The following is a 24,950-nucleotide window of genomic DNA, read 5'->3' as shown; positions in this document are numbered from 1 at the left end:
CATGGAAAAAGTTCAATTTAATCCTCACACTTTTGAAATCATACCCATTTGATCCCTCAATGTCTTTACAGTTTGATTTTTGGTATAAAATTTTATTTCTATTATTTTTTTAGTTTCTGATTTGAGAGAGAGAGAGAGAGAGAGAGAGAGAGAGAGAGAGAGAGATCGAGATCGTTGAGTTCTGGCGGTAAAGAGAGAAAATTGACGTTGACACCAATTTCGACAACTAAAATGGTTGATCTTAGTGTCCACAAGTTTCACTTGCTGAGGGGAGTCCTCATAGGTGTTTTTTCACTTTAAAATACTTAAAAAGCCAAATCTAAGCCCTTAATTTTTTATTTTTTTTGGGTTGATTTCGGGTTTTTGGCGATTTTTAAGGGCATTTATTGGTTTATCAAGGTGTTTAGGGTTTTTTTCTAAGTTTATTTTGTCAAAATTGAGTTTTAGATCAAAAAACCATAAATCCTGATTTTTCAGATACTATAGTGGTTGAAATTCAGGGAAAATTAGACGACATGTTATTTGTAAGTTTTTTGTATTTAAAAATATTGGGGTCGATGACATGTTATCCACCCCAATTATATTTTTTTTTAAAATAAGGCCCCCGTGCGGCCCTTTCTAAATGAGTCAATCCTAGCGGCACCTTGCCTCTTTTTTTTCTTTTTCATTTTTTCATTTTGTAAAAAAATTATGCTTTTTTTATAAGAGTTTTTTTAAATAATCTTTTAATTTATATTTAAATTGATACACCTTCTCTTTCATTTTTTTTTCTTTTTGTATTTAGCTTTTTTTTTAAATAGTGGGTGTTTTTTAGTTATTTTGTATGTATTTAATTTTTGAAGAGATTATTCTAATTCATCTATAATTTTTTATGTTTTATATAATTGAACATTATTTTTTTAAATAAAAATATTTATTTTTGGATTTTATTTCTAATAAGTGCAACATTCCGAGATATTTTTTTCATTTGATTTTGTTTAATCAATTTCATATATGTATCTATTCATGCTATAAGTTTATTAAATAAAAAATTGATTTTAATAAACAGAGTCAATTAACACAACTAGATAAATGACCCGTATTGCAATATCAAATATCTTGATCTATATTCACCTCTTAACTTTTCCAGTTACATATTTAGTTATCGTTAATGACTTTTTTTTTTCTATCTATTGACACAAATGATTCTCGATTTATTACACAGATGGTTCTCGATTTATTTAATCAAATGCATGCATAAGCTTTTTGATTTATACTTAATATTTTTAATGTAAAAAAAGCATGTTGAAAAAAGATTTTTGTACTTCACTCTAAGCTAAAATTCTAGCTCTAATAACACTAAAAACACCTACCGATTCTCTCTCCAAAAAAACCACCCAACACTGTTATGCCTACAAAAACAACCATGCTTCTCCCTTTGTTAGTTGAAGAGTAGGATAAGCCTTTGTTCATACCACACAAATCTTATACCAACTCATACCCAAGTATATGTACTTCACTCTAAGATAAAATTTCAGCTTTAATGTCAACAAAAACACCTATAAATTGTCTCCTAAAAACATTATCCAGCATTGTTCTGCCAGCAAAAACAACATTGGTCTTCCTTCGGGCTGGTATCTATTCTCCAATATCAAGGGTCAAGACTCCATTAATCCATGAGCCCTAGAACCTCACCATTTATCCTATAAAAACCTACAAAACCCATATCATGAGGAGCTCTTGTTTTCTGGTGACAACCCCTCCAAAAAATAAAATAACTGACAACCCTCTATCTCATTTTCAAACATCCCTTAATAGTCACCTCCTAACAATAACTTCAACCATATTCCACTTTAAATCCATGATAGAACAACAGTTCTTCAACCTGAGAACCTATACGGAAACCACCACATCACTTTCTTCATCACTTGAAGTACCCCTACACCAGCATAACTTGCAACTTTCTTATGTTAAGAAATATAGAGTTATTTTGTTTTATTTATTAATAGTAGAATAATATTTTTATTTTCTTTTCAGATTAGCCTATATATGATCCTTTTGTATTTAGGTTAAACTTGTTTCTTTAGATTATTGTGATCACATCATGTAGTATCAATGAAACCTGAGATGAAAAGGGAGCTTCAGGTATACCGGAGAGTAAAGTGTTAGTACCTGCAAAATAATCAGTACGAATTGGTCGAACATAAAAAGAGGTATTTAAAGTACTAGGAACCTAAGATGATAAACTATTAGAATCCTCAAAAAAAAAATCTATATGAATAAGATCAGATCTAGTTAAGTTATGTGTAGTGGATGTAAACTAGTAAAATTTTATGCTTTACCTTTTAATCGAAGTATTTTTTTTCCTCCATTTGATTTGATTTATTCTGATATAAAGGGACCTTTTCATGCTGCCATAAAAGGAGATTCTTGATATTATGGTTTTTTTTTTTTATTATTATTGATGATCATACTTTTTATTGTTAGATTTGTTTAATAAAACACCATTCTAAATTCTATGAGATACACAGTCTTTCAAGCTCTTATCAAAACTCAACATTCTGTTGTTATTAAATATTTTAGGTGTGATTTGAATGAGAAATACACCTCTAATAAATTTTATAAATTATTTGCTTTAGATGAAACCATTCACCAAACTTTAAAAAGCATCAAGCGTGTGTCTATTTTACCTCTAGTAACATGTAAATTTATAAAAGATTATATAGATTTCTTATAGAAACACATTTAAAAAGAACGACTAGAAAGAATGTTGTTTATTTTGTATTCAATAGTATATATAGAGACTTACATACACATAATTGAGTTAAGGAATAAAATGGAGATTAAAAGAAATTTGAAATTCAAAATAGTGAATCTATTAATGACTAGAATATTCTGTAGATTAGAAGTTTTCGTAAAATTCGTTGTAGTATCTTTTGGAATCCTCTCCTAATGTTTTGCCAGCTAATACTTTAACAGTAATCACGAGTGATTATTTTTCATTCGGTTTTTATATAAAAAAAATAATAAAAATTGTTTTTTTTTGAAAAAAAATCAAAACTGAACCGAAACCAGTTCAAACCGACCAGTTTCGGTTCGGTTCGGTTATTTTGGAAAAAAAACCAGTTCAAACCGGTTTGGCTCGGTTTTTCCTGATTTGGCTTGGTTTTTTTTGTTTGGCTCGGATGTTTTCGGTTTTGGTTCGGTTAGATTCGGTTTTTTTAGTTTCAGGCTTATAAAACCAAAACCGAACCGAACCGGTCGGTTTTTTTAAAATTTTAATCGGTTTATTTAGTTATTTTTTTCAATTTTCTTGGTTTAATCTGTTTTTTGGTTTTTTTACTCACCTCTAATAACCACCTCCCACAACAATCATAAATCATCCACGCCGATTGCCCACACAAAAAATGCCCCACCTATACAGCCACCAGTCCACGCCTTTAGCAGCCACCAACCTAGTTCATCAAATCAGTAGCAAATCACTCACTTTTGACAAATCCATCAGCACTCGTTTTTTGAGCTCAAAGAGTTTCATAAATTTTGGCCGAGAGAGACGTAAAGAAGAAAAGGGACAAGTTTTGGCGCCTTTTTCTTTGATATTTTTATCATTTTGCTCTTCTGTCAATCACAATATTCTTTTTTACTATTACATGTAATATTCTTATCTTAGTTTAAGATAATAAAAAAAAAATCAAAAGAAAAAAAAGTGAGAAGTGACAGTAATAAAAACAGAGAGGTGAGAAAAAAAAATAACATCAATAAAAAAATGTTAATGATAGAATCATATTATTCTATCTTTTTAGTATATTATTCTTAGTGTTTTATGTATATTCTATGTCTTACCATAGCAATTATATATATATATATATATATATAAAAGACCAAATTAATTTTGAAAGAGAATTCTTAGAAATATTTTTAAGTTAGAGATGGATTAATTTTGTACATTAAACAAAGGGGTTATTGGAATTTTTATTAAGAAAAAGAAATGCAGTATTTGATATTTGATAAACTAATGATATTATCTCCCAATAACATATTTTTTAAAATATATATAATATAGTAATTAAAATTATGTAAGTTTTTGATTATGTAAAAAAGAAGTTATATTAAAGATAAAGGATAATATAGTCTATGAATCAGAATTTGTAATAAATGTGGAATAGGATTTAACAATTCATGAAGCTCAAAATAACAACACCCATGCTATAAAGGATTATGTTCAATAAAAGATCGTTGTGATTCGAAATTTGGCTATAAAGATCAACTGTCAAAGCAATTGAAATGCTATTTTTATGCGTCACCGTAAAAATATATCACGTCTTTAAAATTAATAATGATTTGCGGAGTTTTTAACCCAAAAATATAACTACAAGGAGCGAAAAAACTAGTGTACATGAACGTAACCATTCAAAACAATATTAAATATAGTGATATTTTCGAGTTTTAACTCTTCAAACATCCCTACCTTCCTTGAATATATTTTTTTCTATTTCCATCCAAAACCTAATGAATATTAAAACTGAATATTTTAACCATAAATAACCACCAACATAATTATACCCACAATATTAATATGACAATTGCATTATATATATATATATATATATAACTATTTAACCTGTGCTTTGCTAAAATTTTTTTTTTTCAAAATAATATCGAGCATGCAAGCTATGTTAATATGTTTTCTTTTATAAAAGAAATTTAAAGTATAAATTAAAAACCTATGCAAAAACTTAATTAAATAAATTGATAATCATCTATATAAATAAACAAAAAAATTATTAACTATAACTAAAAGAAAAATTAAAATAAATAAATAAATATAGATCAAAATATGTAACATCATAAAATAAAATATTTATCCAATTGTGTTTAATGAACTTGTTTATTTAAATCAACAAAAGATAATAAAAATAAAAACACAAATAAAATTAAGTAAACTCGCGTCTTAAAGAAAATCACACTAGGCCGAACATATCAAGAATATTATCTAAAAATAGATATTTTATTTTTAAAAACAAAGTTCATCTATATAAAATAAAAAAAAATGAATTGGAATAATATTTTCAAAAATAAAACACAAACAAAACAAATTTTTTTAAAAAAAAACCTGCAAAACTTGTGACTTCGGTCATGAAACCATAATAATTTCACAGAAATTTTTTTGAAGATAATCACAACCATAATATCGTAAAAGAAAATGAGCAAAAAGTAGAAAAAACATAATAGTAACTTTTCAAATCTGTAACTCGGGCCATTAGATCAACTTCAGATAGAAAAAATATGATACTTAATCTGCAACAAATCAAATATCGTAGGATAAAATAGGGGGAAAAAACAATTACACAAAAAAATCTAAAAAATATATAATTAAAAGAATAAGGTTGAAAAAAAATTAAAGACAAACCAAAATTTTCAATTGAAGGGTTAAATTGAAACAAAAAATAACTTTAACAAAATAAAAAACAAATCAAAAGAATGAGGCTCAATTTGAAAAAAATAAAACAACATAAACTTTGATCGAATGATATAATTGAAAACCAATAAAACTTTAACAAAAGAGTAAACGAAAAAAATTAAAAATTAAAAGAATAAGAACCGAAATGAAAAAAATAACATATATAATTATAATTGAAAAACTAAATTGAAAATAAATAAAAATTTTATAAAAAGGATAAAAACAAAAATAAAAACTTAAAAAACAATGATTAAAATTGAAATATAAAAAACAAAAAGAACAATCGCGCATTTTTCTTAACAATTGAGTGAAAAGAAAGGGGAAAAAACAACCACCAATAACAAATCGTCTATCATCCGTTGTCACGGGCCATACCATAAGGAAGAGGATATTGTGGCCCTTCCAAGGACATGGCGAAAGATTAAGTTTGGCTACTAGATGGCCTCTTGGGTGCTATCCAAAAGGTGCGGACAAACCTATATGTTGGCGTATAATGGGCACGTGCCAACAACTTTTTATTATAAAAAATTAAAATTCCAACATAAAAAATATTAAAACACCTCATTCTCTTGAAAATTACAAAGAAACTCAAGTGGAAGGACAAAAACATCCCTAAATGTATACTTTTTTTTTTTTGTCTTTTGGTTTGGGTAAAAGCAAAAAAACTCTTGGTCATCTATTTTTTTTTTTTATCTTGAAAATAAAAAAGTATTTTTATTATTTTAAAGTTAATTCTAAATTTTACTGACTTCAAAAGGTAAAAACATGATATTCCAATATAAAACTTTAAGAAAAACTAATATATTTTCAAACAATCTTTTAATAAACAAATAAATCTATGAAAAATATCAAATTACCCTCGGCACAAAGCCTCCTATTTTTTCACTCGAGCAAAATAATAATTGCACTATAACAATCCATATTAAATTATATCTAGTGAAAAATTCACATCTAATAATAATAATGATAGATTTAAAGTTACTCCATCCCCACTTTATATCTAGTTGACAAAAGTGATAGTTCTGAAGACTACAAAAATAAAAGAGATGGTATCGTGGCAATAATAATATAACATGATATTCTATGCATAAAAAGCAGAAAATAGAAAATAACCTTCCGTTGTTTTTTAAAAACTGCTTTAGTTTTTTAAATCGTTTACATAAAAAAAATAAAACATCACAATTTAACCAAACATATTTTGTATTTTTCTTCAAAAAAACAATACTGATATTAAACAGAAAAAAATTATTAGAAGAGAGGTCAAAATATAAATATTGATCGTGAGAGCAAGAGAGTGAGTGGCATGACTGGGAAATTAAAGAAAATACCATTTGGATGTTTTGGGTAATTTTATGGGCTCATTTTTCACTGTCTTGATATCTGGGAGCATTCCAAATTCTATACCTCGGTTTTTACTCGAACTTCATTTTTCACTGTTTTTACTCAAAATTTTCAAGTGTCTGCTCCCGAAATTTGCCCCGAGGAGACAACCCTGCAGCAAATCAGACCTGGAATTCTACCATGGAATCGGTTTTAAACAATGCTACGTAACATTCTATAATCATTTCAAAATTAAGACACTGTTTTTACGCATCAATTGTTCTTTTCCCAAAATTGTTTTCATTTTCATCCAAAATGGCGTCATACCTCGCTGTTACAAACAATAAATAATTCTGAAATGAGGGATGACAGGCCATTCAAACCTCACATAGCATCAATCTTTATGCAAAGCCTTCATCAAGTATAATCGGCTGAAGCTCTGTCCAGAAACCCTGCATGTTATATGATACACAGCTACAATGAGACTATAAACATCAATGATTTGAGGTAGTGGATAAGTGTCACCTAAGAGAGAAGAAATTTAACTCCCAGACCCAGAGCATCAACAATAAAAGTTACTAACTAATTACCCCTTCTAGATTATGCAAATTTGTATTCTGATATAAATACGTAAATTTGTCATAAAGAAAGACAAAAAAATCTCTTCTATTACAGTTCCCCCAGGCTCAATGGCTAAGTGGTATTATCCCCCCCTAGGACAACAAACAAGGAGCTCAGCTTGAAGAATTATTTACAAAAACACATACTTCTTCAGAGGCTATATCCGACAACAGAAATCCAAACATGGTCTCTCATTTTTTAAAGTTTTCTATGTGATCATCAGAGGCATAATCAATTAGGAGGAAAATGTCAAGACTGCAATTAAATGAGCAATCTAGATGGGTAGGGATTTGGAAAAGTCAAATTGCAGAAGATGAAGTAACACAGAACAATACAATTTTGATGCTGGGGACTGAGGCGCAACTGGGGCACTTCAACATGTCCAAATTTCATAAAAAGTTAACATTTGAGCATTTAGCCTAAAAAAGGTGGCAATTCTAACAAGCAGGTGTTACGAATCTAAAAAGCAAATACAGAAAGCACAGAATATCTCAGACAACAGCCAGACCATTACATATCAGAATTTCCCAAGGCAATGGAGAGTGGACACAGAAATAGAAGCCAATGAACTCATCAATGAAAACAATGATAGTCAGCTTTCTAGCAGGAGAGGCATTACAACAGGATATGATATCAGCCAGTCTTTTAGATCAGTAACATACCCGTTGATTTGGTTGCAATAATTTGCCATTTGATTGGTTATCAGGAAACTACCCAAACGTGATGGTTCAGGGATTGGTTTGAAGATGGGGTTTGAAGGATCCTCCTCAGGCAAGGGCTCTTCTCCTGCAGCTTTGCGTGTCATGTTCTCTGACCTGCAGAACAGAATGAATCCAATACAGGTGCCTCCATGAGCATATAAAATAGTAACAAGAAAAAATAACGGAAAAACAGGCACATTTGCGTTGAGAACTTTAATTCAAAATGACAACACAGCTCTAAAATCTGACAGATTTTTCTCCCACAGCTTCTGTTTCTTTTTGTTAGCCTTTCTTCTTTAGTCTTTTTGATGTAGACTTGTCAGTGGATAAATGTTGTTAATCCAGTGGTCAAGAGTTACAAGGAGCTTATATCCTAACTTCTGAAACCCCAAGCCTTTCAAATAGCCAACCTCTATCTTTCCCTTGTCCTCTGGGTGTCTTTGAGCATGTGCACATGTCAAAACCCAAGACAGATATGTTCCATATCCACAACTTATACATAAAAACAACACTCTAATTTGTGAATGGGTTGGGGATTCATGCCAGCCTATGGGGATGAAATTGATTTCTTAGGCCTGATGAAGTGCACTGTGATCCTTATTGCACACAACCAACTTATAGGGAAAACAGTACCAATTTCCTGTCAAAGCATCCATAGCAACTATCTGAAAATAATAGTTCCACCTCATATTTGGTTTCAGGGGCATATAAACATAAACTCTATGACAGTTAGTACTTCTACAAACCAGAATGCAGCCCAAACATCAGTAGAATTCCCAACTATGCAACCCAAAACACAGTACCATCCATCCAAACAAAAAGAGAGCAGTGAACAACTAAATCAACACTTTACCTTCTCTTTTGAAGCCATGCTTGCTGCTGAGCTTGCTGGCGTGAAAGGTTCCGATAGTGATATTGGAACTGCAAAGGCATTATAATGTTAGGCTAACATGTTATTCAGTAATAATGGATAACAAGAAAACCAACCTTCTGCTGCTCGACTGACAAATCATCCATGCATTCAATCAAAAATTCTACATTACTTTCCAAATATGGACTGGTTGATAATTGCAGGCGGTCATAATCACACTGGCATAAGAAACAACTGTAAGACAAATTACAAACATGAAGCTTAGGTTCCAATAGTTGCTCAAAATGCTAAAATTGTACCTGAGTCACTGGTGTATCAGCTTCTAGCCCAGTCATGAAGGCACTGATAAGTGCAGAATTTGAAACTTTGATCTGAGAACAGAAAGAAAAATGTTACCCATATAGAAACAGGTACCCTTTCTTCATGCTACATTTTTTACAATTTAATGAAAAGTCAGCAATATTTTATTTATCTTGCAGTAAAAAAAAAAAGCTTCAAAATCTTACAGGAATTTCCTCAAAAATATCCACCCATGACAAGTTTTTCTCCCTCAATCTATGGAAGCAAAAGAGACATCAAGATAAGATTGTGTTAAATAGTTTAAATCCAGTTCCCCAACTTCACCTCAGGAAAAGTTCTTACTTCTCTCCAGTAAAATTGTTGTTGCGGTACAGATCCATGAAAGAATCAGAAAGCTTCAAAGCCTTGAGAGCTAAGGCACCTTGATTAGCTCTTGAAGGATCATAAATTATACAAACACACCGCTTAATATTTTCCTGCATTCATGAAAAGTTTGAGTAATGAAACAATTGAGTGTGGAAAGCCAGTAGCAAGCTGCAGTACCAAGTGCTGGCAACCAAATTCGTTAATGAATTCATATATATTCAAAACCAACTTCCTGAAACTGGATACTAAGTTTGTGTTCAAAACCGTAAAAAATAAAATGAAATATATGCAAATGCTTTTATTTTCCTTTTGGGGTAAATAAACTGATGCAGAAACTGAAACAATTAGAATTCATATATCTTTATGTGATCTTTAAGGCAAGCATGTCCATTTTGCTTGACCCCCAACAAGAACTAGCCCAAAGAAGACTATATTCCTAAGCTGGTATTGTAATATTGTAAGATTCTGAGGTCTAAACTACCTGCAAGAGTTCTGTGATTGTCTTTCACAGGTTAATTTTATAATTTTGTAAAAGTTGAGCAGTCAACTGCTCACTCTTGTGAATGGTCAGCTGGCTCCACCTAACAAGCACCTCCTCATGGCACCTTCTTACTTGCTCCATATATATGTTAGTAAGCATACACTTTTAGAGAATGAATGAATGGGAGTTTCAAATATACCTGGGTGACTCCTAAGAACCATAGATGTGATGCTAAGGTTTTCATCTTCTAGGTGTGATTCCAAGAAACCCTACTAGTAACATGTTTGCAGAAATCTATCTCCATTTGCATTTATAAACCCCATATCCTTTTACCCTTTACCTATTCACTATACCAGTGAACATATCCCAATCCTCTCCTATAACCTATTCCTTAATTTCCTAATCCACCACATCAGCTATAATCTGAAAATCTCCGTATTTAGGTGCTGTAGTTAAAGATCCTGCATCATATTTGTAGAATAACCCTTAAAATTGCAATTTGAAGGGCTGTCCTAAACCATCAAATGTCTTAACCATCTTTCAAGCATTGCAAATAATGTTAGTTTTCCTTTATACCATTAATATGTAAATGTCAACCAGCAAATCCTTAAATGAAGGTGAAAGGATTGTTCTCGCCCTCAATATGATCAAATTACCATGTAAATGGATGTACAGCAATTAAAAGCATTCCATTATCAATTCATCTACGCTCAAGCTGACCTTCCCACTAAGCCATGGTTCACTTTCAAGTAAGACTGTAATTTCAAGAAAACAGCACACACGATACTAGTTTCTGTTTCAGGATTACTACTTTTAATAAGAAAAAGGCCAAAAACTATTCTAGCAGACAAAATATTTACCTTTCCAGTATTAAAAAAACCAAATAATCAGTAATGTAACCACTTAACAGTTAAATAGTCACTTGCTTCTCTCATATTTCAGTGCTAGCTTTCTATTTTCATTTGATTCTTTCATATTCCCGCACTTTCAACTTCACAGACAACAATAATAAGAGCAGGGAAAATGAATTAAGATGAATACATCACTCAAATTGTGAGTATGCCATGCCAAAAAAGAAAACAACGAGGAAACCCCTGTACCTGGTAATTCATAAATGTCTCAATCAATTCCACCGTTTGGAAACAACCGAACAACATTGACTGATACCTGGAAATTGAGAAGAGAGTAATGGATCACAGATTGCACTAGCAAACTTGATATGCGCAAGCAGAAGCACAAGTACATATTTATTTTGAAGGAGAACAGTTATGTTGTAGAAAAAGATCGATGAAAGCAATGAACTCATGGTATAAAGTGGGCAAAGGTCCATGTCGCAACCTCTCATAATGGAAATTAGACACATTTAGAGAAGGGTTTATGTGTGTATCCTATTATATAGCAATAGACACATTGAGGTAACACCATACACATACAAAACCAATTAAAAATGAGTCTCAAGGTAAAACTTTACAAATAAATGCTCCTAATAAAAGATAATTTACTTGGGAAAATCCATACTTCCTAGAATTTGCACTCAAGACAGAAAATCGTTGTTTTTTTCTTTTTCAAACTGCCATTTATTGAAAATGAAAAAGAAATACAGACTTGCAATAATCAGGCCAAAAACTAATCCTTCCCAAATAATTTAACGGTCTTTAACAGTCCAGTGAACCAGTTAAATTCATTCACTGCATTGCATGATGGATATAGTCCATGTTCTAAGGAAAAGAACAAGAAGATACCATGAAAAGTGAAAATTCAACACAAATTCTCCAAAAAATAAGAAATTGTAAAAGTATATTTCAATTCAAAAGGTTGTTGCAAATCCGCTGCAATGAGATTTGTTTTATTTGGATTGAAACACTAATATTTTTTCCCTAGTGATAACATGAGAACCTCATTAGCAACAAACATCAGTAGACCATGGTTTTTCTTGATCACAACAAAAGTGTCGGTGCTATCCGAAACAATCACACAAAAAACAAGCATTTGAGATCTTCGTTCCCATGTCAATTGTTTGATGCGACTCCATCTCAAATTTTGTTGTAGAATCTAACCACAACAAGCCCAACCTTATGGTCCATGGACCACATAACTAATGACCAAGTTAGCATTAAAAATCATAAACTTAAAAAGAAAGAAAGATCCTTCAAAGGATAACTAATGAGCCTAAAGGCCATAACAATAAACATAACTGATTAACTGTAGAATAAATTATGGTATTATTCCAAATCCTTTGATTCTAAAAAGAAAAAAAAATTCTAACATGAGATGATAAATTGAAATATCATAAAGGGGAAGCTATCACATAAATTATCAGCTGTAATCCAATCATGTATTTCTATCTCAAAATTCACATAAACAATGTAGAAGAAATCAATAAAATACATGGCACCTTCAAGGAAGAATGAAAAATCATTAAGAAACTGACCATCCAACAGTATTATTGTCAACATTGACCTCTCTCAAGCACCTCATCATTTCAAGCTGGTAATTAGCACCATCTGCTTCAATCTCCTCATCCTCCTCCCTAATCTTCATTACATTACAATAACAATAACTAATTCGGCAGCGAAACCAACCAAACTTTTTCTCAAAATTGAAACAATCAGCATACCGGAAAAGGAAAGCAGTTGGTAATTTCAAGATCGCTACCAACATCCAACCCTAGGAGCTGCCCAGTCACTAAAGACGGCGAAAACTCCTTGCAGTGTTTGATTATCTTCAAAACAACCTGTAACCTAATTTTATTAATTTAAACAATTATTGTTGTTGTTGTTGTTGTTAAATTATAAGAAAATGATAAAGTACCAGTCCTTCCATCTGAACAACACGGAGAGGAAGAGCAACCTCCTCCGTGGCTGCAACCTGAAGGAAAGACCGTGCCATTGCTGCACCAAAACGAAAAGATTAACTACAGATCGTAACCTTCCATGAAGATACATAGAAAAGAGTGAGAAAGAGAACAAACTGGGGGTAAGATTAGCCATGGAGTCGCCGGTGAATTGATGAAGGAAGGAAAGAATGACGCGGTTGCTTTTGCTTCTCTGTTCTTCCCCTTTGCCTCTTCTACCTGGCGACAGAGGTAAAAAAAACCCTTGCTTTTAAAGGTAGTTTTCCTATGGGCTTACGGAGTGATGTTGTTGGTCTGGGCTTAAGGCTTCGTGGGCTTGGATGATTTGTGCTTTTTATTATTCTCTTTTGTTTTTTTTTTCTTCTTTTTATCCATTATTACATCCCAATAGAATTTATTAAGGATGAGTAAATTAATCGAATTTTTGGTATATTCATAAAAATTAACTCAAAATTAATAAACTGAAATAGCTTATGAATTGTTTGGATAATTATGATTAAATATTTTTAAAAAAAATCAGTTTATTTCGGTTTCAGAAACCAAAATTAAAAAAAATTGAACTACATCTGAAAAACTCAATATAAACTAAAGATTTATTAAATTAAATACTATTAAAAATATTCCAACTAAAAGGTTTGTAAATTAAATTTTACTTATTTGATTTTTAAAAATATAAAACCAAATTGAATTGAGATTGGTTTAGTTATTAAATTTTTTTTATCCAAACCAAACTGTTTAAACCATGCTCACCCCTATAATTTATATTAATTCACATTATCAAACTAATAAGATTTATGTAATTGAAAATAAAGCAACAACTTGAACTGAAAATATTAAAAAAAATTCTTCTAAAATCCCAAAATTTATATTTGCAAGGTGGAAAGAAAATAAAAGCAAAGGAGTATTTTGAGATCTATTCACATTTAAAGTTAAAATTATATTACATTTTATAATCCTATTCATAATGTTAACATGTTTTTAAAATTAATTAAAAATAAATGAAGAAATATTCTCGAAAAACTTTTGTATAGTAGAGGTTTCAAACCAAAAATAATTTTATGGATTGAACAGTAAAATTGTAAGCTCGTGAGTTTAGACTCTAGTTTGATTAATGAAAAATATTTTTTTATTATTAAATTCATGTTTGATCAGTAATTTTAAGTTCCTAAAATATCTTAGTACATGAATCAATTCATTATAATTATAATGTGATAAGAATAAATGCATCTATGAATTTTTATGAACTATGAACATTTATAAGTTATGAATATTAATGAATTATAAGTAATTAATGTTTTTATTTTCAACTCCTATTAAAAGATGCTTTTAATTAATGGAAAAAACTTAAGAAATTTCTTGAGTAGTTCTTGTCTTTCAATGTGGTGCTGTTGAATTCATGCAAGACAATTGCATTCGGATTCAGATCATTAGGATCAAGTGACGGGAAATTATGCTTTGAGGATAAAAGATTCAATTCTTGGCAATAGCGTTTAAGTTCCTCATTAATTTCTTTTTTATTGTCTTCGATAAGTCTCATAAATTCTTATTAAGATAATGTTTTTCAATTCAATATTTATTTAATTGAATAATTGTTATTTTGCATGTATTTTTTTTATATTTAATTCTTTAAAACTTTAAGCATGTTTATTTTTATGTGGTAATGTTTTATGCAAATAGTTTTTCATTTAGCAAAGATTTACAAATTTACAAAATAATAATAATAATAATAATAATTTTCCAACACAATCTCCATCCGAAAAAACATTGTCAAGTTCTATACACATATCATCATGATCACACATCAAGCAACCAGGGAGGGCCTCCATCAAAAACATTGATCAGTCGTCTTCATCTCCCATTCACCAGGTGCTAAAGAAACACGATGAGGACATGGAAGTTAAAGAATTCCCATCATTCAAGAGAGCCTGGAATGATCGACCTCAACTAGAGGTCCATGAGCCTGTGCAGCCATAGCAAGCTCTAAGTGCCTTAAAGAAATAGAAGGGAATGAAATTATTTCTGGAGGTTTCAGACTTTCCCAGCCCTTAATAGGATTTGTCGCTGTCGTTGTAGTAGTGGAACCATCCAATCCAATGTGTGTTAAATGCTTCACATCAGTCGGATATCCGATCTCCATCTCTCTTTCCATTCTGTCGTCATCATCTTCTTTGTACACTGCATCATGCATGAACCAAAGGTGGGGTAGAAACATGAGGAAGACATTTCACATAAGAGAATTAGTGCTAAGAAACTTGGAAAAAAGCTGAGATAATTAACCAGGATGACATGAACACCTAAGTGATTAACCAGAAGGCATGCTACACAGCATTAGTTAAGACCTGGGATTTGAATATTTTACTACATTAAGTCAATTTTATGATGGTCGAAGGAAAAAAAAAAGAAATAGAGAGAGAAGAGCAAAGCAGGGTAAAGACACTGCTGCGGCAGGTTTTGGTCGAAGGTTAAAGTTGGTTCTTGTTCAAAAAACTCAGTTTCAATTTCTAATATATGTGACCATTAATCTGTATATATGCTACTGTGTTAATCTATTGCACTATTTGGACAGGAAGAAGAAGAATTAAGAAGAAGCAATCACTTACCAAATATTTGGGACAGGCTTTTAATGCCCCTAACGAGTTTGTACATGCCACTGGACATGTTAGGCTTTGGAAGAGCCAGGGAACTGAATGTATTACTCTTCGTCTTTTCTTGACAAGAGCTTTCTTCCCCTTCCCGTCTTCCTAGAGTCAAAGAAAAGAAAAAAAAGAATTGTTAAGAGACTTTTAACGGAGAGGGAGGAGGAGGGAGGTGAGATTACTTGTTGCATGTGATGATTTGGTCTCATGTTTTGGTTTCTTGCAGGGTTCAGCGGCGGTAGCCACCGCAACACTAGACTGAGAAGCACAGCCGATGGAGAAGGGAAGAACTACAAATCTTTCCTTACGATCTCTCATGTTCGATTTACACAACAAAATCAAACACGAAATCTGAAAGGGGCATGCATGCATTCAAGAGCTGTGCCAGGATTAGATATGTGGAAATAAAGAATTGGCATGAAAAATATATCAAGTTGTTATATTATATTGGGTTGCTGTAGGTTGTCTTACAAGCTAGAATGATTTGTGTATGGAATATGTTAAGATCCACCCAACTTTGGTGCTGTGCGCATGTGTGAGAGTGAGACTAGTATTAGACTCTACGGAGTGGGTTGCAGCATAGTTGTCATACTCGTCAGGGAATTAACCTGGAAAATAGCCTAAGTCTAGATTATTAGGTCAATTCACGGGTTATCGGCTCAACACACGAATCATTTGGTTAACATATACCTGTTTTTTATTAAAATAATATTATTTTATTTTTAAAAAGATTATTTAATACTAACTCAACCAGGTTTAACCCGCCGCTAAAAACTTAATCGGGCGAACTAAATTTTATCGATTTAATATTTATTTCGGTTTAATTAAAAACATTATTTAGGTTAGGGTTTGAATCTCGAGTTTTCTCAAAAATAATTGGTTGAATAAATGTGTTGCAGTGGGTGGCTAGTTAAACTAGGCAACCCAACCTATACAATATTATACACACACTCTTCCAATTTGTGCATTAGAAAGAGTCCCACAAACCAACATTTTTGTCGTTATATATTCTCTTGATTGATTTTGATTATTCTCTTGGAGGTGGGCTCATCTCTCTGACTTGCCTCTCTTGCAGATCAAGCCACCAATATTTCTAGCAAGATTTCACTCTCCTGATCTTTTTTTTTCTTGATTTTTCTTAGCATGAACTCCTTGGTGATGTAGACCAACTTTGAATTTGATTCATAGATAGAGTGAATCCCAAGCGACTTTCTTAATAGAGAATTCAAGCACTGACTCGAGTGTTTCCTTGGTTTAATAACGTGTTTATTTTTAAGTAAAAATTATTTTAAAAAACAACTGTTATCACATTCTCGAACATCATCCGAGAAAAAGACAGAAAGCAACTCTGAATTTCCCATTTTCGAACCCTTTTTCTTTCCTTTTAACCATCCTTCAATCCATTTTTCTTCTTTGTAATTGAAAATGCTTCACTTCCCATGACTCAGTGCATCGTGGTTGTCTAGCTACTTGCCATTGTCTCTTTTGTTTCAGCCAAAAATGTTGTCACTGAAACCTAAAACAATTATTAAAAAAGAAAAAAAAAACGAATCTAGTAGTTGTTAATTCTTAATTAATCTTTAGGTTGTATTTAATTATTGTCCTATAATGAAAAAAAACAAATAAAGAATAGATAAATTTATTTTACAGATAAATAATTTAAAATGAATTTATATCTTTTTTAAAATAGAAAATATAGCAACCAAACACATAACGTATTTCTTAAAAAGAGTTAGGAAGAACATTGAACAGATTTTCAGTCTCATCAACAGTAGGTAATTTGTTATCTTGTACATGTGTTGGGCTAATGCTTACAAAACTCTGAAATGCGACTCATGTGATTGGCATTGATGAGCTATAGTTTAATTTTTTTAAATTTTAATCCTTGAACTATTAAGTGTTTTCATTTCCATCCTCTATTTATGTTGCAAATCACCAAAATGAATTTAGTGATACAAGATGTTTTTTAAAAGTATTTTTTAATTAAAAATATATTTTTATTTTATTTTTAATATCATTATATTAAAATCATCCAAAACTTCTGAAAAATATTTAATTTGATGCTAAAAAAATAATTTTAAAAGCTCGTCTCTGCTCAGAATGATGGATTCTTTCGGATTGCAGGTGACAACAACATCCACTGGCAGATGCATGTCAATGATCAAAATCTAAACCCCATTTACCAGTTATGGCCAGTATGATAATGTCGGTTGCAAAACTATGATTTAACTTGAGATCTGAATTTTTTTTTAGTTTAACGTAGGTGTCCGGACCAGCTTGCGCGTACCTCGACTAATCCCACGGGCCCTGAAGTTAACGACCATGTAAACCTCCAGTGGCCATCATATGAGCAATCACAGGGCTCGAACCTGAGATCAGGAGCAAACCTCTTGGTCCCAAACTCTTATCATTGGATCACTACCTAGATAGTTTGAGATCTGAATTTTAAACTATGTGTTAAGTGTATTCAAGTGATCCCCGCCGCCTCCGGCGGTGGTGTACGGTACTACAGCCTTTCTCATTTCACTTTCATGAAATGTAGAGCTGCGAATCGAGAGCCCAGGCGATCCATTGGCATGTACGGATATATTAGCTTAGCTTAGAGTCAATTACCCAAATCTCGGTTTTTTAAGAAATGCTTTTATTGTCTTGTCATTTTTTTTTTTTACATTGAAAAAGATTTGGGCTCAAGCCCCTACCTGTACAAACTTATGTGCTGTGGCTGCCTGCATCTTATAGTGAATTTCCTAAAGAAAAGCAGGGGGCAAAACCAAAGACAGGGCAGTCAAAAAAGACAGAAAGTGAAAGGGATACACAAACAAAATCATTTCAAGGGTGCATGTAACTCATACTGGAGATCTTGGTTTATGTAGAACTTATAACATTATCAGCAAAATTATGCTCTTAGAAAACTCGTGTACGGATAACGAAACCGAAAATTTCCACAGGCAGCTTCGCAGATCACTTCTAGCTTTTACCCGAGTCCTCTCTCTCGTTGCTGTAGACACAAAATGATAATATTTCAAGTCAGCAAGGTAAGAGTTCCAGAACCTACTGCTGATACATGGACAGCAATTTCATGAAGACATGAATAATGAATTCTGGAGCTTTCAAAGTTGCACAAATAGAGAGTTCGATGCTCCTATCCAAGGATGCCTGGGTGTTCTTCCCAAAAGCTCTGCTCAATTATATTACAATGTTCTACAATTACTTTGTAACAAGGTTTTTCACCAGCTGCTCCGTTTTCATTCGGGGCCATGCCATCCTGCATACAAAACAAATCTCGAATTCAGGACTAGTCGGATACGAGTACAAAGAGGAATAATGATTAATATTCATGTTTTCCTAAGCTTGAAATGTGGTTGGAAACAGTTCAATCTTCTTCCATTAAATCTCCTAAAAATAAACCATGAGGTCCAATGAAGGTCCATCCATGACCACACTCATCAAAAACATTTTATCCTTTGATGTCTCACGGCTGTCACTCCAAGAGTTGTAATGAATCATCCTCATCATTCATACAAGTAAAGGACTAAAACACCACAATCTTTTCAAAATTATAGTGGTTAAATTTTGAATACAAGAAAAATTTAAAACATATGGAAAGTAGAGTTCATTCTTCAACTGTTAGGTAATGTTTGTCACCAATATTTAAACCTTCTCAGCTTCCCACAAACTCACTCTCACACAATTTCATGCACACACACAAAAAAATAAAAAGCATAACCAGAATACTACTAAATAAACTGCAGGAAGGCTGAACACATATAAGAACACAATGATATAAATACAATCACTATACTCAAAGCAATGGGCTGAGAATATGATTCTGTGCACGTTGGAAGGTGAAGTAAACAAATGATGTTGTACGATCCACATTTAAGTTAAACCTCAGATCATGATTTAATATGCTTCCATGCATAAAGCGAACCTCATTGTTCACCCAATCAGTTAGCTTTCATCCCATGCCCCAATCCCAAAATCAACAGTTTAAAGGATATTTAACCAGAGATAGGGATGAAAATATGAAAGTACAGTTATTCTGCCATGTCATTTCACAGTGGTGAAATGGTAGCATTTGATGGCAACAAGGATCTGGCTGGAAATGTGGGCTGGTGCTTCTTAAGGGGCCACTAACTTGGACAAGGGCTACTGATGTTGAACCAAAGAATAAGATCACCAAACCAAGAGAGACATACTCGATCTTGAAGGGACCAAAATAAGAGAGACACATTTAATCTTGGAGAAAACTCAGTTTTTATTTTAGTCAATAATAATATGATAAAGTTGAATGTCTGCCAATGATGCTTATTAATAGACACCGATAAAATAAGTCTTGATAAAAATAGGAAACATATAAGGAAACTAAAATATTGAAGTCAAACCATAATTTTTTTTCTAAATTCGTCCTAAAAAATAATCATGAGGATCCCCATCAATTACTCTTCAAGGCCAGACTGAAACAAGAAATTCATGCAACTGGCATAATCAACCAGTATTTTTCTGCTCCTAAATGCTTCTCAATCATGCAAGAGATATTCATGTCATTTAGTGTTTTTTTTTTTTGTTTTTGGATAGCTAATGTTCAGAAATGCTGTACTGGGAATTTCTGTGGAAGAACAAAAGATATGTACCCGGAAAACAGAAGAACCCTGCCGAAACATGACTGGTAATGCATTGTAGTCATCAATACCAAACCAAGCAAGCATTTCTTTTTTCTCTTGTGCTTGAGTTCCCTGCATAATAAAAGAATTGAGAAACATAATTATGAGAGGAACATCAAAATCACGTCATGAATCTCAACTCCTAAGTTACTATTTACAAGTATAGAAAAGCAAATACAATGAGTATATTTAAAAGCATCACAGAGAACGAGGGTGGAGAATAGAACCTTCAAAGTACGTTGAGCTTCACTTTTGCTTTTTCCAGACTTAACAAGCATCCAGAAACAAGTATTGTACTGGTTGTTTATGTGGCCTGCAAAGTGCAAACCCGGAGAACTGAGAAGATTGTAACCATCAACACAGGGTTTTATAAGCATGTTACAATAGCAAATTCAAGTGTCAGCCAACATGAAACTCAAGCCTCAATGCAGTGTTGGTAAAACCAGCATCAGTGTGCTTATATAGATTCAAAAGCCATAGAATTTTAGAAACACTTAGGCAAAGCAGTAAAATCAGTTAAGACTACTCACAATCAACTTGTCTCCATGCCAGGTAATCTCGTAGAATCTCAGTTGATGGATAGCATACAGCCCTTCCATCAAAAGCCGGACAATATTTCAACTCTTTCTGGGGGAAGAATGCTTTCCAATTCATCACATACATTGAAGTGAAGAATGATACCATAATAGACACGATGTTGCTGCATGTGATTTTTAGAATGAATTCCAATGATATATCAGTACAAAAAATTCAAGAAAACCAGTAGCAAACTAATTGTTTGCAAGCAGTATAAAGGATAAATGGACTGAAATGACACATTTAGCCGGAATAATTTCTAAGCCTGACTGCCCCATTTCAGATGAAAAGAGACTGACATTAGAAAGATTCGCTAGAGAACCACTTCTTCCCAAAGTCAATTAAGTTGGAGTGAAACCAAAAACTTCTATAGCTTCCTTAAAATACCAAAATGATTTTGAATCTCTCAATCACAAGTCATAAAAACAATATTCTGCTGAAAAAGCTCTATAAAAAACAACTTTTGTCAATAGGAAGATTCAATTATTTTTTATTTGATCCATTCTGACATACGGGGGCCTTATTTAGAAGTCCTTGTCCACATTAATCTTTTACCAGGAGTCGATGAAAAATATTGGGGCACATCAGCCACAAGCATGCTTGCCAATGAGAGCTTTTTCCTTGAGTCTATGAGTGCAGCAGACAGTTGGGTGAAAATGGAGAAGAATGACAACCACAAATTTGGTAAGGACACAGAACTTCCCATAAACGGGATTCCATCTAAATTTCATTGGCTATTCATATTGCCAGACCACAATTAGACCACTGCAGTACAAGCATTGAAATCAACATATTTTGATGATTAGAAGGATCTTTTCAGGAACATGGGCACCTCAGCAAACAAAATATAAAATCCTGAGAGGTGCACTATGTTTAACAACTGAGACACAGTTCTGCTTTTCCTCCAATCCTACTTGAATGTCAGCTTAGAAAATGCCTAAAGTGTACCTTGCTTTCCTTTGGCAAAACTGAGAATCCTTCTTCAACACAAAGCTGGAAGTTGTACACAAGATATTATCACATAAACAGATACAAGAACAGTGTTAAGATATCAAAAAAAAAAAAAAGAAAAAGAAAACAAACTCAGTACCTGTACTCATCACTGACACCATAAGAAAAAACAACATCTGCAAATTCTTGTAGAACAGCCACTGCACATGAATTCATAAGGTTCAGAGCTTGCTCATCATTTGGCTTCTCAAAGTCATGAACTTCAGAAAATCTACCATAAACAATATAACTTAACTCTTAATTCCATTGCGGCATCACAGCAGTGTAGACAACAAACAAAGTTTCATGCATCAGAGACTTGATAACAACATGTAATTGAAGTTAAAAGTCAATTCCTGCTGATTAGAATAGTAATCATACCACTATTGTAAAGATTTTTCTGTTAATTTCATGGTGATATCACAAGTTTTCAGTCATCCACTAATCCACAGAGATAATATGTTAAATTAGATATTTAAGAGGCACGACCATGGGAAAAAAAAAAGAGAGAATCCAGGGCAAGGTTAAAGTATACTTCTGAGTTTTGTCTAGTCTTAGACTGTCAATACCTAAAATAATCCATCATATATACCTAATCAAGGGATTCTCAACTTCCAAGCACATATAATTGTATACAGGAAGACATTCTTTGAATTCCAAAAAAACAATACAAAAACACAGGAGCAGTCATGTATAAAAAACTGAGACTCATTGTTCATTCAGATAAAAAGAAATTGTTACATGGAAAAAGTGGTAACAATATTACCAAGCACACAGTCACTTTACCTGTGAAAATGGCATCCATCAATTCTAATGACAATCCAAGTGGATGCCATCAATTTGCTTTCAAAAAGGAAAGACCTAATGTAATCTGAGTTAATTTTGCCAACATCCTTAGTAAAACCACCCAGCTCTTTAAGAAGACTTTGGTGCTCATTCCAAAAACTTCTCCCAGCAATATTCTTTGAATGGACTGTTGTTTTATCCCTCCTCATTCTTTTAATAGGAGTTCCATTCTCACTGTACTTCACAATATCTTCTACCTGCAACCAGCAAAAGGTGGGATTATTTAATTTGAGAGTATACTCTCTATGGATCCATCATGATAACCATTGTAAGTGAGAGAGGAAGTATACACTTATTGTAAGTGAAAAATTGCTCCCAACAAAAGTATTAACTTTAAAACTTCAATATATAATCAGGGTAACATAAGGAGCACAATACATTACAATAGTACAAAGGCATTTACAAATTTAGCAGAGACTAGCAATATATTAAATTCATAGTTTATGAAAACAACTGTTACAAATTGTACTGAAGAAGCACAAAAATTTGCATGTATTCTTCAACATATATCCTAGAATTACCAGAACTGGGAAGATAACTATGATAAAATAGAATGGGAATAACCTCTGTCCTGAGAACACAAGAACCCTGACGAAACATCTGAGGAAGAGTTCTGTAGTTGATACCAAAATGTTGAAAGAGAAGCTCATTTCGCTCTTGTTTCTGAGTACCCTGTAAAAACACGTAGGAATACAAGTGAAGGCTCAAAAGCACAAAAAAGTGCACAATTTACAAAACAAAAAATGAAATTTGTACAGAGAGAAAATAGAATAAACAACATACATGGAAAACAGGATGGAACAGCTCAATTTTAATATATTTACAATTGAATATAAGAGTTTTCACAAAACAAAGAAAATATAAACACATGAATGCCAACACAAATACAGATTCCAGAAGAAGGGGAAGAAGAAATAAGCACCTTCAAAATTTCAAGCGCTTCCTTTTCAGTCTTGCCACTTTTAACAAGCTCCCAAAGACAAGTGTTATACTGGTTGGTAATATGGCCTGCAAAACCAAGAAACACATATGCTATTTTATAATCCATGGACCTCAAACACTTAGCCCTTCTGCTTCTCAAAAGTTTCCACAAATTCAAAAAATTGGCATCTACAAGCTGCAGCAAACTACGAGCATTTGCATCCTATTTCGTGTCGATACTTACAATGCTGTTGTCTCCACGCAAGATATTCTTGTAGAACCTCAAGGGATGCACAGACAATCGGCCTGGCATGAAATGAAGGAGGGTATTTCAATTCTTTCTCAGGGAAGAATTCTTTCCATTTTGTGACATACACGGAAGTGAAGAAAGACACGATGATGGAAACCACTTTGCTGCACACACAGTTGATAAATAAATACCTCAACAACAATAAATATAAAGAACAACATGTAATAAAACATTAAAGAACCTGGCTCGTCTCTGGTAGAACTTAGTCGTCTGCTTGAAAACAAAACTGCACCCCAACAATTTATTAGCAAAAAAGAAGAAATGGATTAATTGAAAAAAAAAAAGAGAATGAAGAAGAGCACCACCTATATTCATCACTGAAGCCAAAAGAGAAGACAATATCAGGGTATTCTTGTAAAACCAAAGTAGCACATAAGCTCATCAATTTCAAAGCTTTCTCATCGTTTGGCTTCTCGAATTCGTGAACTTCACTGAATCTACAACAAGATTCAAAGTACTACTAATAAGTAATATTCCCAAGAACTGTAAATGGGTTCTTGTTCTGTTTTACCTTTGAAAATGGCGGTCTCCAATTCGGACAACGATGAGATTAGGGAACATGATCTCGTCTTCAACCTCGAAAGACTTGACATACTCGTATTTGCTGTTTGCCATCAATACCCGGGACTGGGAGGGGTTTGTTGTGCTACTGGGGAATAGTGCTGCAAGGCTGCCTGCAATGGGTTCGGGTAAACTACAGACCTCGTACCTCTAGGTTGGACGTTTGGTCCCTATACTTCATAACAGGGCAGGAGAGTCCCTATACTTCTTTATGCTTGGTCATACGCACCCCTCCATTCTAGTTCTTTCCTAATGGTGTGAAAGATTGATTAATAGAGTTTAAATATAACAAAGATAAAATAAAAATGAGTTTTGAAAAAATAAATTTGAATTAATTAAATCTCGTGGTAAAAGAAAAATAAAAAAGAATAATAAAAACATAATATAATAAATTTAGCTCAACTGATATTAATCTCGTTTTATTTAAAAACAAATCTTTATTTATTTATAAATCCAAAAGATAATTGAATTAATAAAAGCTAAACTCCCTTA

General features: G+C 32.5%; 3 protein-coding genes across 3 annotated transcripts; all 3 read right to left on the bottom strand.

Moving 5' to 3' along the window:
• Positions 1-6,971: 6,971 nt before the first annotated feature.
• On the bottom strand, positions 6,972-13,197 carry LOC7481923 (eukaryotic translation initiation factor 3 subunit H). Its single transcript, XM_002301611.4, has 12 exons — positions 13,072-13,197; positions 12,912-12,991; positions 12,718-12,834; positions 12,532-12,635; positions 11,201-11,267; positions 9,596-9,729; positions 9,460-9,508; positions 9,253-9,324; positions 9,070-9,171; positions 8,936-9,003; positions 8,044-8,196; positions 6,972-7,212 (listed from the first exon to the last, which is right to left on the bottom strand). The coding sequence occupies exons 1-12, from the start codon at positions 13,088-13,090 to the stop codon at positions 7,155-7,157; spliced, it is 1,023 nt and encodes a 340-aa protein (XP_002301647.1). The 5' UTR covers positions 13,091-13,197; the 3' UTR covers positions 6,972-7,154.
• Positions 13,198-14,657: 1,460 nt separating this feature from the next.
• LOC7496770 (CRIB domain-containing protein RIC4) lies at positions 14,658-16,080 on the bottom strand. Its single transcript, XM_002301610.3, has 3 exons — positions 15,773-16,080; positions 15,555-15,695; positions 14,658-15,129 (listed from the first exon to the last, which is right to left on the bottom strand). The coding sequence occupies exons 1-3, from the start codon at positions 15,960-15,962 to the stop codon at positions 14,870-14,872; spliced, it is 591 nt and encodes a 196-aa protein (XP_002301646.4). The 5' UTR covers positions 15,963-16,080; the 3' UTR covers positions 14,658-14,869.
• Positions 16,081-18,401: 2,321 nt separating this feature from the next.
• Positions 18,402-24,613, bottom strand: LOC7466188 (tRNA(His) guanylyltransferase 1). The gene is made up of 13 exons (XM_002301609.4): positions 24,409-24,613; positions 24,203-24,334; positions 24,079-24,123; positions 23,832-24,001; positions 23,589-23,674; positions 23,231-23,338; positions 22,607-22,863; positions 21,921-22,052; positions 21,779-21,823; positions 20,785-20,954; positions 20,482-20,567; positions 20,225-20,326; positions 18,402-18,855 (listed from the first exon to the last, which is right to left on the bottom strand). Exons 1-13 carry the CDS (start codon positions 24,510-24,512, stop codon positions 18,733-18,735), a joined length of 1,560 nt encoding a protein of 519 aa, XP_002301645.4. The 5' UTR covers positions 24,513-24,613; the 3' UTR covers positions 18,402-18,732.
• Positions 24,614-24,950: the final 337 nt, after the last annotated feature.

The sequence above is a fragment of the Populus trichocarpa genome, chromosome 2, assembly GCF_000002775.5.
Source record: "Populus trichocarpa isolate Nisqually-1 chromosome 2, P.trichocarpa_v4.1, whole genome shotgun sequence".
NCBI classification, from domain to species: domain Eukaryota; kingdom Viridiplantae; phylum Streptophyta; class Magnoliopsida; order Malpighiales; family Salicaceae; genus Populus; species Populus trichocarpa.
This window is presented reverse-complemented; position numbering and strand designations above follow the sequence as displayed.